Source organism: Scaptodrosophila lebanonensis, unplaced genomic scaffold, assembly GCF_003285725.1.
Source record: "Scaptodrosophila lebanonensis strain 11010-0011.00,11010-0021.00 unplaced genomic scaffold, SlebRS2 tig00000024-arrow-pilon, whole genome shotgun sequence".
Lineage (NCBI taxonomy): Eukaryota > Metazoa > Arthropoda > Insecta > Diptera > Drosophilidae > Scaptodrosophila > Scaptodrosophila lebanonensis.
In genome coordinates, this window is record NW_022060538.1 from 4368897 (window position 1) to 4384301 (window position 15405).

At 37.1% G+C, this 15405-nt stretch overlaps 1 protein-coding gene across 7 annotated transcripts; it reads left to right on the top strand.

Annotated features, from left to right (window-relative positions):
- Positions 1-311: 311 nt before the first annotated feature.
- Positions 312-15019, top strand: LOC115621713 (bestrophin-2). 7 transcript variants are annotated; one of them, XM_030515424.1, is made up of 9 exons: positions 312-774; positions 5925-6208; positions 10173-10283; positions 10343-10940; positions 11010-11168; positions 11706-12068; positions 12773-13439; positions 13554-13604; positions 14409-15019. In XM_030515424.1, the coding sequence occupies exons 2-9, from the start codon at positions 6138-6140 to the stop codon at positions 14744-14746; spliced, it is 2358 nt and encodes a 785-aa protein (XP_030371284.1). In that variant the 5' UTR covers positions 312-774; positions 5925-6137; the 3' UTR covers positions 14747-15019. The 7 variants fall into 7 exon arrangements, with proteins under 7 accessions (XP_030371284.1, XP_030371283.1, XP_030371285.1 ...); XM_030515423.1 differs by having other exon boundaries at positions 312-768; XM_030515425.1 differs by having other exon boundaries at positions 312-764.
- Positions 15020-15405: the final 386 nt, after the last annotated feature.

Sequence of the window (15405 nt, forward strand, 5' to 3'; positions counted from 1 at the left end):
TACTGATAAAACTTATTTCCACCTACACTGTTCCGATTAAAAGATATCCATTTAATTTATATAAAACTGTATACTTTTGGGCCCAACACTACGTTAGCCAATTACACCCCTGGCCGGAGCTTATCGCTGTGCTGCGCTCACAACCAGTTTTTGTTCTTGCTTGATTCGCTCTGTTTTGCTCGCTCTCTCTCTCTCTCTTTCATTCTCGTCCGGCAGCTGCCGATTTGTGGCTATCTGTGAACCACTGCGGCACTTAGTTTTGCATGCTCTCATAGGGAATTTGCGAATCAGTTGAAAGTCGTCGGTCGTTGAGCACGGAAGTGGGCGAAAACCGAGTCGGAACATACGAACTGTTTGAATGGCTGACAGGCATGGCGTCCACTTCAATGACTGTGAGAATGACGGCGTAAAAATAGTGAAGCATAAAAAGCCAAGCAAAATAAACCAAGAAAAACAACAAAGAAGCAGGCAGAGCGCGTGTTTGTTGTTGGCGGAATAGAAGTGTTGACGCTGCTGCCTCGTTTACCTAAAGCGAAGTTACCGGAGTTTCTGTGTTGTGATGTGTTTTTGTTTGCTATTATTTCGTATGTTTTGTGATTCGTAGTTACCTACGTACTAATTTTAGTTACCAAACGTAAGTTCCACTCGCGCGGCCTAATAACAATGTGTAGTCGAAAAACAACAATAACAAAAGTCATGCCGAAAACCTCGTGACTTCAAAGTTGATGATGCCTTGAAACTACAATCGATTGATAGAAGGCAAAGTTTGTACGAGTAAAAGAAACAAATAAATTAAAACTGAAAATGCCAACGAATACAAATTATTATTAATATGAATAACACAAAGCAGCTAATTTCATTTCTGTTGGCTCTGCAGATACATCTCATATCCCTTTAACGCTCAATGAGTCACCTCATCGTTTTGTGGTCAAAATGTGCAATTTCAGCACAACAACAAACTAATATTACTACAGACAGTACACACAGCATATTCCGACATACACACATGTACATACATACATACAGCTGCAAAAGTGAACGCGTCCATGTTTATTTTTAAACACTGTCCTCTCTTCCCTGAAACTTTGCCCAATGCGGCATTTGAAAGTGCGCCGACATTATAAATAAATAAAATGCTAAAAATTTGCTATGCCCTGCACGTCGCCAATTGCTATATGGAAATTGTCATTAGGTACTCAATTTCATTCAAATACCTTGCCGACATTCAAATTTTCTGTGCAATGCAAATTCTAATTTATTTATGGCATCAAGACACGCGTCGTTTAAGCTGTTCGACAAGTTGCACAACTCACATATTTTCATTCAACATAATGTCATTAACCTCGACGAGACTCTCGATTCTGAAAATGCAATTAATTCGAATGGTTGAGTGTTTCATTTAGTATGCAACATTATTTTTATGCTAATGTCAACTGAATAGGCTTCGGTGTCTTTTTTTTTCATCTTATCGTTGTTTATTAATACTCTCCCTTTTTAAATGGGTCATTGAAGTTTGCAATTTGCAAACACTTGACCGAGTTGCGCCACAATTTAATTGCGCACTGTTCCATAAACTAAAGTGAGAAGAACTCAATCTTCAAACAAATCACCCACTTACACACAGACGCACTCACCCTCATGCTGTTAAGAGGAGGTCAGTTACAGTTATATTGAATTAAACGGGTGTGCTGACTGCGCTTTTTTATCAGCAGGGCTGAGAGTCTCCATATCGTATGAAAGTGTTTGTTGAATAAACAACCGTCCCTCGAGTGATTTGTACGCACCATATAGGGGAAAAGAAAAATACACTTAAATTGTTGATGCAAAAAGTATGCTGACACAACTTTATTATTATTGTTTATGTGAATTTTTTCTTTTTCTATTTTTTTTTTTTTTATAACCATGAACACGAATGTGCAAACAATAAACGTACGACTTTAAAATTCTGTGGCTCACACAAACGCCGCTTCCCGTATTGTAATCGAATCCAAAAATCGCCCAGTGCTAATTAAATATTTAATGTTTTTACGGAGTAGAAACTCTAAGCGCACTCCACCCAATTACGTAAAAATTCAGAGAAATCTTATCACTCAACCATGTCATGATCATATTCGGCATAGAAACCTAGCGTCTAACGTGCCCTTGGCAAAAATAAATGGGAACACAGTGCCTGTGTTAGGAAAATAAACTAGATACCTATTAAGTACAAATCTAGGTTCACAGCTTCGAAAACATCGTAATGTTACGAAGCAACAGCCGTAATGCAAATAAAAACTTGAGACGTGCGAAGCGTGCATAATAGGTGAATGGTATTATCCTAAATAAAAATGTGTCGCCAACTTAAAAGTAATTGAGTGACATTCATAATCAGTTCTAGATATTGTCTATTATGTTCATATGCTGATCCTAGACGAGAAAATAATGAGCTGCTATTGTTGATCTATTGAAACACATGATATTTCAAAATGAATGAGTATCACTCATGAATCATTAGTAAAGAGTAAATAATGATAATTATTTTCTCTTGCTTTTCATTCCGTTCGCTTCTTATCGGTCTGCGTTGATGCTTTAATGGCTTTATACGAATGTCGTTTTACGCAAAACGCTAATTAAATTCAACTTTCTAGACATTTGACAAACAACTAATTTCTATCAATTTCCGACTTGGCCTTAAGAAACTATGCTTATCAAATTTCTGTGCACAGACATGTATACACAATCTAGGTCCTTAATCAAACAATACATTAAAAATCTCATATATAGAGTAAGTAATCAGACAAGCTCTTGTGTATAATCAGGCCTTGCCGACACTAATTTTCATTGTGATTTACCATTATTTGCCTGCAAAAAGTGTTAACAAATAAAAACAACATCAAAACAATTAAAAGTCGGATAGACGGAATAAATATATACTTTATATATGTACCTCACAATCGGACCATGTTCACGCTGTAAGGTAACCCGAAATGATGTCATTCTGCTGGCTCCAAGCCGGGCTCACATAACAAATACGCAGACAATTTTCGATTCGCACTAAACACACTGCAAAGCCCACACACACACACACACATTTATACCAACACATTCATGATTTGAGTTGTCGGGTTCGATTGTTCATTAGTTCTATGGTTCTGTGTTTTACACCCTTACAAAGGGTATTTCAAATATAGCCGGGTGTATGCCACAATAAACTAATACAATACTTGTAGAGATCAGAGTTGTTTTTATCGAATTGTTATTCCCTTGATTGATGGTTTATATTGGATATTTTCAATATATTTATATTAACATAATATTTATTATATTAAAAATGCTTTACCAGTATTATAAAAAGGAAATGTTATAGATAAAACTATATTATTTGAGCTCTGTGTGATTTTTGTTTAAGTGTTATACTTACAAATATATATTTCTTTACTTTTGTGCTTTTAAAACTGATCATTTTATTATATACACAGTTAAATGCAACGAATCGATATTTGCTGATGCAAAATTGTTCTATAATTCATCAGCTGGCAGAGAAATGATTTCTATCAAAATTTTCCCTTTGTAAATGGAGTCGATGTACATAGTTATCATAAGAAAGATGGTTCAGACTTGTAATAATATTATGCCCCTTGATATGAAATGATATTATACAAGTTCGTAATCGAGCAATAATTCGAAGTACAGAGTATACCGTAGTCTTATAGTTACCATACCATTGTACCGCGTTTTCGGTTGCGTTTGTATTTTGTTTTTTTTCCGCAGTCAAATAAATCAGCGCAGTTTTTGGACGCTCGAACGCACGCTTGGATCAGCATTTCACATGTGTACTCATCATTTCCACTCAAAATACAAACAAAGTGAGCTCATCTTGGCACACATCTGTACTATACCTATATACACATATATATACGAATTTTTATACCCTGTACCCATAGGGTAAAAAGGGTATATTAGGTTTGTGCAAAGTATGTAACATGCAGAAGGAAGCACCTCCGACCCCATAAAGTATATATATTCTGAATCAGCATGACGGGAGAAATCGATCTAGACATGTCCGTCCGTCCGTCTGTCCGTCTGGATGAACGCAAGGATCTCAGAAACTATAAAAGCTAGAATAACCAAAGTTGGCATCCAGATTCTCCTAGTTCCGAGAAAGGACGAGTTTTTTTTTTTAATTCCCCCCCCCCCCCCCCCCACCCCCCCTTCCACCAAATGCTACCTACCAAACTTTGCACACATAATTTACATATAATTGTCGACTGTTGTTCAAAATTTTATTCAATTCGGTCAATTCTAAGAAAAGTTATTACAAGTAGCAAAACAAATTCTAGCCAGTACAACCCCCCCCCCCCCCCCCCCCCCCCAAACTGCAGCAAAAAGTTCGCTCTTCTTCTTCCTTTTTTTACTGCTGCTATCGGCGCATATAACTCAGTGACGGAAATTTACCTGGGTACAGGGTATTACACTGTCGGGCTTGCTGGAGTCAACAATGATATGTTTTCAGTCGATGGCCCGCAGACTAAAGAGCAAACCACATTGCCATTCCAACATTCCACTATACATACCAACAAAAATTGAACTTTATGTCGGTTTGTTTAATTGATGTCTAATCGTTCGGAGTCATTGCTGGTGACCCTCAATGGCACCTTCCCAACTAGCCCACAGCATCGCTCAGCGTTAGCGCTGACGTTGACGTTCGCCCACACGCAAGCTACGAGCGTTTTAACTCACATCATGTGCTTGACACGCTCATAATACTGGTATCTATATCCGCTGGAAGGCTGTTCTGTATGCCAACTGTGCATTGTCTGTACAATTTCACAAATTGCGGCAATTAATTTAATCAGCCCGCCACTGTTGCATTTCTAAATGTTAAGTAAAATGTAATGCTTTTCAATTGTGTTCCGTGTATTTGACGTTTTTTCCAGGCAAACTATTATTACATATAACCTAATAGTCGGTGTGTTTGTGCGCGTTAATAATTGCATTGTAAAATATTGATTTTTTGAATTTTTAATACATTTTAGCAGCTGTCGTTGTATTTACATGTGGTTAGATGGCCATTAAACACGCAGCTTGTGGCTTGACATTGACTGACTTTTTTAATGGGGGCTCAACACTTTTTTAAATTTTAGCACTCACCTCTGCGAGCATTTTTATTCTATTTATAAGAGCTTTAGCGATAAAAACCCTCATAATTTTATCAGAAATTGTAAACTAAAGATGGTAGATTTGGGTTATGCATCTGTAGCACTAGGATATACGATTTTAACATTTAAGTTTAAAAATAAACAACTTTTTAAAAATATCACAAGATAAGAGCTTTCTAAAAAGAGGTAAGATAGTATGGAACAGTAGGGTATAATGATGAATAAATGTGGATTTGTGTGTTTGTCATATTTTGAAATAAGCCTCATACTAATAGTTCGTTTAGCAGACAAAATGTACCTTTTGGAAAATCAATCATTCATTATCTATCACCTTTCGTTCGAAGATTAAGCACTTAAACTAAATTATAAGCTTAAGTGGAAAAGGAAACATTACTTTAAAAATGAAGAAAACATATCTTACTAACGCATATAAATGTACAAGTATATACTGAAAACCTTAATTTTATGTGCAACATTTGAATTGGAATTATTATTGTTAAAATTAATGAACCCACGTTGACAATACTTGGTATGTAGACTCTTCTAGTCCCTAGACAACACGAGTTTATTTTGTTATCTTTCCCTGTCGGACTGGCTCAACACATAACATATATCTTGCTTAAATTTACTAAATTTTTAGATACATACATATTACATATATGGAAATGAAAAAATGAAGCGGAGCATTTTGGATTACAAATTTCACAAATACATACAACTCCAACTACTTAGTCTATGTTGTTATAAGGTATATATTTACACATAATTATCTTGTTTATTTCTTAGCGGCTCAACATATACAGGCAGTACCTAAAAACAAACAGCAATATCATGTACTTATATAAAATACGCGAGGCATGATAAAACCGTGCCGTGCACACCAACAAACATATAAATACCAACAACTAAAGTAATCTCAATTAAAAGCAACAAAAACAAAACAAAAAATCAAACAACAACAATTCACCGCGTAACCAAACAAAAGACAAGTTAACAAAAATGACAATAACCTACACCGGCGAAGTAGCCACTTGCCGCGGCTTTGGCTGTTTTCTAAAATTACTGCTCAGGTGAGTTGAATTCGTTTAGATGTTTAAATGTTTAGCACATACATAAGTATGTTATTTGTTCTTATATTTTTTACCTGACACCTGTCAAGTGTGCGAAAATATTAGTCGAAATGTTAATTAAGAGACTGACACAGTTGGCTTTCAATGTAAATTGAAAGGGGTCGTCTCAGACTGTCCCCCTAAGTAACCTCTTCATGAGATACAAGCTCGAAGCAGTTGACTTGGCCTTGAAAACCGCTAAAACACCCCAACTTTTGTACGCCCCCAACTTTAAACAAAATGTCTCAGTATTTTGTTTTTATTTTAGAACCATTTATCAAAAAATGTAGTGCATTTGCTTCACTTCGCAATTTAAAACTCTTAAAAAGTGAGGACCTTCAATAATTATTGGATTCCGGCAGGATATATCAGTTATAGTTAAATAATTATACTTTATATTTTTTTATTTATTTCTTTTATTTTATTTTATGCTGACAATAAGTAAAGTAATATAAAAGTGGGAAAAATCCAATCAAAGTAGAATAATTTGTAATAGGCTCCTCAGACTCGATGGGGAGACTTTATTTGCCATTCGGCTACTATGACCTGAATCACAGCCAAGTCTTTTCTACACCCAGTGAACTGTACCGTATAATTAAATTCTTTGCCCCAACGTCCATAACGCTTCCAAAGTGTTCCAATCTAGTTAATCTATATTGATAGTATCATCTTTCTATATTGATTCTTCTTCTGTTTTCTTCATTAAGTAACATACAAGCTAAATATCTCTAGAGCTGACCAGACTTGGCATAATGTCCAAGAATATGCCGCTATACTTTCGTTCTATAGTATGTCGTTATATTTTCCACAAACCTATGTTAACCTAGTAGACATATTAATGTGGGTATTAACCCATGTGGGATCGTTCATCCACAAGTGCTTGCAATTTAACTGATAACTGCGTTTCCATAACATCTCCCCCTTCGCCGACCCTTATATCAACTGTTTGCATGCAATCTACAACGCTTGCCATATATTTGACATCTGTCACGCTTGTAATTTGGATTATAATTTAATAATGGAAGCAATTGCTCATATGTGGGCTTTGTGTAGTTGTATCTACTGCATGTATGTACTTTATGTTTAGTGGTTTGTTCCTCCCGGCACGCTTGATAACGCCAATTCGACGGCTGATATGGTGCGAGTAGCGACTAATCAATGGACTGATGGAAGTGGAAGTTGTGATCATCTAATTAAGGTTCTGTCAACTGCAAATCTTTGTGCAATCATTATAAATGAATAAAATAAATGATACAAGTAAATAACAGGCTCAAGGGAATAACAAAATAACCAATTTTCAACCATTTGACACTTGTTGGCTAATTAAAAGAGAGACATGTGACTTGCGTGTGGCCGGTTTGGAGCTGCTGTTGAACAAAGAGATTCGCAGACCTTCGACTCACACTTAATCATCGACACTAACTTAGAATGCACGTCAATGCTTATATCGGCGCTACAAATTCTCCAAGAAAATAGACTTGTTTTTAATTGGCTTGATAAGAGCACTTATTTTTAAAATAGAAGGGTAAACGGTGTAGTATTTATACCCTGTACCCAAAGGGTAAAAATGTATACTACTTTAGTGCGAATGAATGTTGCACTCAAAAGTATATATAATCCTGATCCGTATGACAAGACGAGTCCATGTAGCCATTTAAAAATACTTTTTTGTAGGTTTGGGTACGGGGGGTTTAAGAGTTGAGCCCACTCATTCCATTCGGGGTTATTTTGTTTTCCTGTTCGTCCACATTTTTTAATCCAAAAGGGACATAAACACAATGATCCATAACCACAGCATTACTGAAGATGCCAGGTAGACGCAGCTCTCCAGTATGCGGTTCTTAATTAATCGAAAGATTTCAGACGTGAACTAAATAAGCGATACTTGGATGACTGCGAAGCTCTAATATACTTGAGCATCATGACTCATTTATATTATGTATGTTTGTATATTTTCTTTAAAACAAGCTCACGAATGTACTTAGTATATGTTTGTGGTTGGCATACTCAGAGACCATAAATTTACATAAGAAGAATTTCGAAGAATTTTGAACTACAGACGAAATGTTACCCTTGGAATCCACGACACCAAAACAGTTGATAAGATGGAAATTTTATTTACTACCTATTGTTGCTATTGCTATTATATTTAACACGCACAATATGAATGATAAGAGCAATCAGAACCTTAGGTAAAAGTCACACTTTTTTGCCATTACTTATACTTAGGCATCGGGTCTATTTTTGTTTACACTAGTGAAAACCCAGCACATTTTTATGACGTTTTCTCAGTCAACAAGTGGTCGCAGCCCATAATAACAAATGCTGCGATGACGTAGCCAATCAGGGAATTATAGCAAACACATGTCAGACAATATGCCGCGCGGCAATAGAAAAACGCGGCCACTGCTATCTCATGGTCAATGGCAGTGGTCGTTTTTTAATCGCCGATGATTTTTGATAAGATTGAATGAGCTATATTCTAATATGGGGTGATGTGTCAGAGCATGCATGGTAATTGAATGAAAAACACAGCTACTTGTAATCGTAGCCCATTAGTTCGCTTAGTTCAGCTTTTCTTAATCATTAGGCTATAAAAAGTGACACTATCAATAAATTAATATGCGGTTTAAATTAAAATAAATAGGCCAAAGCGCAAAAAGAGTAGAGCGTTAAAAAGCCGTGCCAGCCCGACGCTTGAATACCCTGTACCCAAGCTTGCTCTACAGCCAATCATTCGCTTAAAAGTCTTTGAAATCATATAAGTTGTTCGTTAATTTCTATAACAGCTATCTGATATGGTGCATAATTCCTATAATTTTTCGAATTTTATTACTCAAATTTGGTAGTTTATGTGTTCGTGATACATCGATTATTAAAAAAGTTATAGCCATATGTATAATGTAATCTCTGGCCAAGCTCTGCCAGCAGCTGTAGTTCAACTTTGTACTGCACACATTACAAACACACAGAGACGCAATACCGATGTAAATATGGATTCATATACGTTAGTTGGAATCCTAAAGGAACCATCATAATTTATTTTATAAAAACTTATATATTTATTTTGTATAGAATATTTCAAAGTCGGGTCACCTGACCTTAGCTTTCCCACATGTTCAAATATATCACGGTTGTTATGACTTCATCGGGGTTTTTCTGATTTATTACACAAAGAAGAGTTTTATTGGGCTGTTAATTTTTAAATTTCTTAGAACTGCCTATATGCGTTACTTATCTTAATCTGCAGATATTTCTTTATTTTCGTGTAAACCGCATCGTCCTTCCCTGACACTGCCCTATTACCAATTTTTTCTTTGTGTTTCCTAACTTTAAAATGTTAGCTTTAAAACGTAACGCAATATAAATCTATATTGAAAACAAGATAGAACGCTACAGTCGAGCAAGCCCGACAGAAAAATAGCCTGTACTCTCCACAAAAAAGAAAAATTAAAAAAAATTACGGAAGTTAGGGGAGTGGGGGGTGCATCGAAAAAAAACTCAAACTCGTACTTTCTCGGTCTGAGGAGAATAAAACCAAGTTTGGTTATTCTAGCTCTTATACTTTCTGAGGTCCTTGCGTTCATACGGACAGACGGTCAGACGGACAGACCGACGGACGGACAAGGCTATATCCACTCGGCTTCTCATCCTGATCAAGAATATATATACTTTGTGGGGTCTGCCACGCCTCCTTCTGTGTGTTACATACATGCGCACAAAACTAGTATAGCCTTTCACCCTTTGGGTACAGGCTATAATTATCATGATAACTGCATTGTCTTAGAATTGTTTTAATAATCTTTGGAATTTAATGTTTGGTTTAGTGGTAAAGTGGTTTAGTTCAATTTATAGTACATAGTTTTAAATAGAAGCCATTAATCTAACATTATCCCTAAATGTGTTGATCTTTGACTTGTTACAGATGGCGTGGCAGTATCTACAAATTGGTCTGGCTGGATCTGTTGGCATTTCTTTTTCTCTACTACGTGCTCAATTTGGTGTATCGCTTTGCGCTCAATGCTGGGCAGAAGGAGTAAGTCGAAGTCATTGTAAATTTAGACAGTTTTTCTCACTACCTACCGCTTTCTACAGGACTTTCGAAGCAATTGTGGAGTATTGCAACAAGTATAGTGATCTCATACCACTCTCCTTTGTGCTGGGTTTCTACGTCTCAATTGTGATGACACGTTGGTGGAATCAGTATACCTCTATACCTTGGCCCGATCCCATAGCGGTCTTTGTCAGCTCCAACGTTCATGGACAGGATGAGCGCGGTCGTGTCATGCGCCGCACTATCATGCGATATGTATGTCTATGTCTTACTATGGTGCTGGCCAATGTGTCGCCACGTGTCAAGAAGCGTTTCCCCGGTCTCAACAATCTGGTGGAAGCGGGCTTGCTCAACGAGAACGAAAAGACGATCATCGAGTCCATGAACAAGGCTTTCCCAAGACCTTCAAAGCATTGGCTGCCCATTGTATGGGCGGCCAGTATTATTACACGTGCCCGAAAGGAGGGTCGCATTCGTGATGACTTTGCCGTGAAGACTATTATCGATGAGCTAAACAAGTTTCGTGGGCAGTGCGGCTTGCTTATATCATACGACACCATCAGTGTGCCCCTCGTATACACGCAGGTGGTTACCCTTGCCGTATATTCATACTTCCTGTGCTGCGTGATGGGCCAGCAGGTATGTTGTTCAACTAAATCGCCTACACATAGTAAAATTATAAAATATTATTTATTTGTTCTTTCTCAGTGGACAGACGGCAAAGTTGTTGGCAACAGCACCTATCTAAACAAAGTGGACCTCTACTTTCCAGTATTCACAACGCTCCAATTCTTCTTCTATATGGGTTGGCTGAAGGTGGCGGAGTCCCTAATTAATCCCTTTGGTGAAGATGATGATGACTTCGAGGTACATTGTTTGTTTAGAACCATTTTTAAGAACCATTTTTATTTTTTAAACTTATATATTTATTTATTAACTAATCCTAGCGTTACAACTGCAAGATTACTTTTAAGTTAGTACGCTAGCCAAAACTAATCATTTCAATTTAATTCAGTTAATTATTAATTTAAATTAGATTTATTTAACGATCAATATTATAATTAAGAATTTTTTACTATTTTATTTAGCTTTAATTATTATTCTTATTATAATACAACTTTTTTTTATTATTTCTTATTATATATTATTATAATTTTATAATTTTTGAAATTGTTGCATTTATGTGTAATGTATGTGTAATGTATGGTATTTAGATGTACTATTGCAAGTGTGGTTGAGTTTTAAGTCTAAAGTGCGTCTCGCTGGTAATTGTCTTCAGGTAATAAGGAACAGCAGATATTTCTTTAGTTTTATTTCAACATTTTTAAAAATTTACTGTTTCAACTTGTCTTGGAAAATCCCATATTTCACGAATATGAACTACTAATGAAGACCACTTTATAGGTGAACTGGATGGTTGATCGCAACTTACAAGTTTCCTATTTAATTGTGGATGAAATGCATCATGACCATCCCGAACTCTTGAAGGATCAGTACTGGGATGAGGTGTTTCCCAATGAGCTGCCATACACCATTGCCGCCGAACGTTTCCGTGAGAATCATCCAGAGCCCTCAACAGCCAAGATCGAGGTGTCCAAAAATGCGGCTATGCCTTCGACGTTGTCGGCTGTGCGCATTGATGAAATGGTTGGTAATAATGCGACGGCAGCTGGTCCAACCAAGCCAAATGCATCCGAAACGCAGCAGGGCAGCGCACCCACGCAAACGGTTACTTATGAGTTTGCGAAAGGTGCTCAAGACGAGGAGGTTAGAATCAGAACGTTGGCTGCATTATCTATTAGCGTTACAATGCATTGGAACCGATCCCAACTAATTGGCTTTAATATGTGTTCTTAACTAAGTACTACGACTAAATTTTCTAACCTTCTTCTTGACACCTAAATGGATATTATTATGGGAAGACATTGGCATTTGAAGTTGAAAATGGTGCTTGGTAGCTATAAATTCTGTAGTTTTATGTGTTCATTGTTTCATGGATGTTACCAAATAAGAATGATTTAATTTGAACATTTAATTTTAAACGTAGTTTTTAAACTTAATCTGACTTAATTACGATGAAACATTTGGACACAGTTCTAAAATTCGTTTTCTTTTTTTGATATTCTCTAAAAGTTATCTCAAAAGCTATCTTTGGTTCTTACAATATTAATGACTGTCGCTAATAAGCTAATAAGTTCTAAAGCAAGCTTTAGTTCTAGTCGGTGATTGTGTTTCTCACATGCATACTAACTTTTGATTCTAACAATGATCTTCACCAACAGCTTTCCGTGGCACTACCACAAAATGCACTGCACGACTTTTTCATAAAACTTTCAGTTCAAAATGCACCCACAACTGCACCTTTGGCAATGGTTTGGTGTAATAGAATCTGTATGCTGTTTTGGCAAAAAAGAAAAAACTAACCTAGATACTCCCTTTTTCTCTTTCCCCATTCATTTGGATACAATCAGGCCGATGATGCTAGTGGCATACACTTCTCAGCTGGTAATGGCAAAATGCGCCTGGGATCCTCGCCCAGTCTGGTCAGCGTTTCGGGAACATTGTCGCGAGTGAACACAGTAGCTTCCGCTTTAAAGCGCCTGCTAAGTCGTGATGATAGCCGACCAGGTTCCGCTACGCCCAGTGAAGACCCTAACAAATATCGCTTTCCAACAAGTGCAAGTGCAGCCAGTTTGCCGGGAGTAGCTACATCAGCTGGCAAGGCGGCTGGCAGTCTACGCATAACAGACCAGGTCATCGAAGAGGTGGACGAGCAGGCCACCATTACGTCAATGCGCGCCATCGATCCGAGACCAAATGTTCGTGATATATTCCAACCGCCCAATGGCGAAGCCACTGGGCAGACACAGCCAGCTGCAGTGCCAGCGTCAACCCAGCGCTCAGAGCCCGTGAATATACCAAGTCACCCATCTCAATATACACGAGCCCAGTCCCAGTACGAGCCTACGCACACCACTCTATTTCCGCCTGGAGGCGTGGACGCTTTGCTCAGCACCTCGGCGCCCGGAGGCAGTCCATCACTGATTGCCGATATCACGGCCCCCAGTTCACCTGTAGGTGACAGCAACAAGTCGCTTTACGAGCGTAGCAGTCAATTAGCGGCCAGTCGCGAGACGGGTAAGTGGTCAACCCTATACCACTTTGTGGGGTTGGTTTTTGGTATGCCTCCCTGCTTCTTATACTCACATTTAACAAATATCTTCACTCGGTAAACGCGACAAAAATTTATAGCGATTGAGAGACCCGATGCACCACAGGTTTTCAGGTGGCGCCTTACGCCCGGTAATGTTGACCCATTGGCATAATAAGTTATTATTACTTAGCTTGCTCTGCGTAATTGTTTGTGACCCTTCTGTTGCTTTTTTTATTTATTTGTATACATACTCGTATGTTTGTAATATTTTGTTGACGCGATTTTTTGGTCAAACAATTGATTATTATATATTATTTTAAAAGGAAAAGGTCATATTTTTGTTATACATACATATGTAGCTAATCGGTATGTTTCTTATTCTGGTAGACTTCCTCACACTTAATATAAAAATGATATAAAATCAACCGTTCCTAAATGATCTTTATCAAGTTGTCATCATACTATGAGCTTACAATATGTAAAAGAAAAATCGGTACCAAATTGTATCCCGATAAATGTAGAAGTAAGGGACAAATTATGGTTACCTATATCATGCAGATAACTTCGCCAATGATAACTTTAATCAGCTACATTATTGTAGTGAAAGTTATTTAATAATTAAAATAATTTAAAATTATGTAAAAAGCCCGGAGGATTACATCGGAATGAAATTTGTATATTTGTTGCATGATTTAATTGGCATGTTTTGTTTTGAAAATGCTGCCCAAATTTGTATAACTAACCAACGCCTATTATCGTTTTTATTTATTACATTTATTTAATAGACCTCATTCTTGATTTTTAAGTAGGTAACAGTATATATAGCAAATAGGTACCATAATCCAACATTTATATTAAGACTTTGCGCCGAATCCTAACTAGACATTGCACGTATTACTTAATAACGTTTAAGATCACTTTACTTGTTGATACTAAATTGAATCCATTTGCAGTCGAGAATATGGACACAAAGTCTTGCTCAGATGTACTGGCCAGCACAGCGGCAGAAATAGATGATAATGATGACTTTGAGAAACTAAGAGCGGCCCGGGAGAAGGAGAAGCTCGAGCGCCAGCAGAAGAATCTGGCAAGAACTATTAGCACTGCGCCGGGGGTGGACCCTGCAGCGGCTGTGCCGATGGTACCAGTTGTTCCAGTGGTGGCCGCTGCCAGTGTACCTCAAGCTGGGGTCACGGTGCCACCCGTAGCTTCAAGCGCTGATCTGCTCGCTGGTGGCGAGCCAATCTCTAATTCAACAACAAAGTCCGAAGACGCTACCGGAGGCAGTTGAAGCGCTTAGTATTAATGATGATTTTGTTGTAAATGTATTCAACTTACATTTAATTTATATTCATTTAGCTTAAAGTTTAAAAATGACTTAATTTGCAAAAGACATAAGTAGCACAAAACAGAATGACACAATGTTTAAAGAATGCTCATTATGTTTAGACGAGCTTGAGTGAGGAAGGTCCTATGTATATTTAACGTATGTAACTAATTATACAATTGTGTATTTAATTACTAAAAAATAAGTAGAACGTGATTGAATAAATTTAATAATATAAGCAAGCAAACGGTCTAGATGATTTTTATTAAATTTTTTTTATCGTTTACCGTATATACTTGAGACAGCAAACGCCTTTTAAGCCAAGTGAAAAATCTAAAGTCGGATTCCCTTTGAAATACTTTGTACCTTTCTCTAAAATAATTAACAAAATTGAAAAAAAAAAATTATTTTGATCAATTACGTATTTTTTGGGATCCGAAAGGGGATATGACTGCACATTTCGATCGGGATTGCTTCTTCTGAGCATTTATCCAATGATCCAATTTATCCAAAGCAGCAGCAACAACAACAGCTGCTGGTAGAGCTTGGGCTGAGATTACCTTTATGACTATAACTTCCTTTAAATTGGCCTATTACGATGAAACTTGATAGACGGAAACATA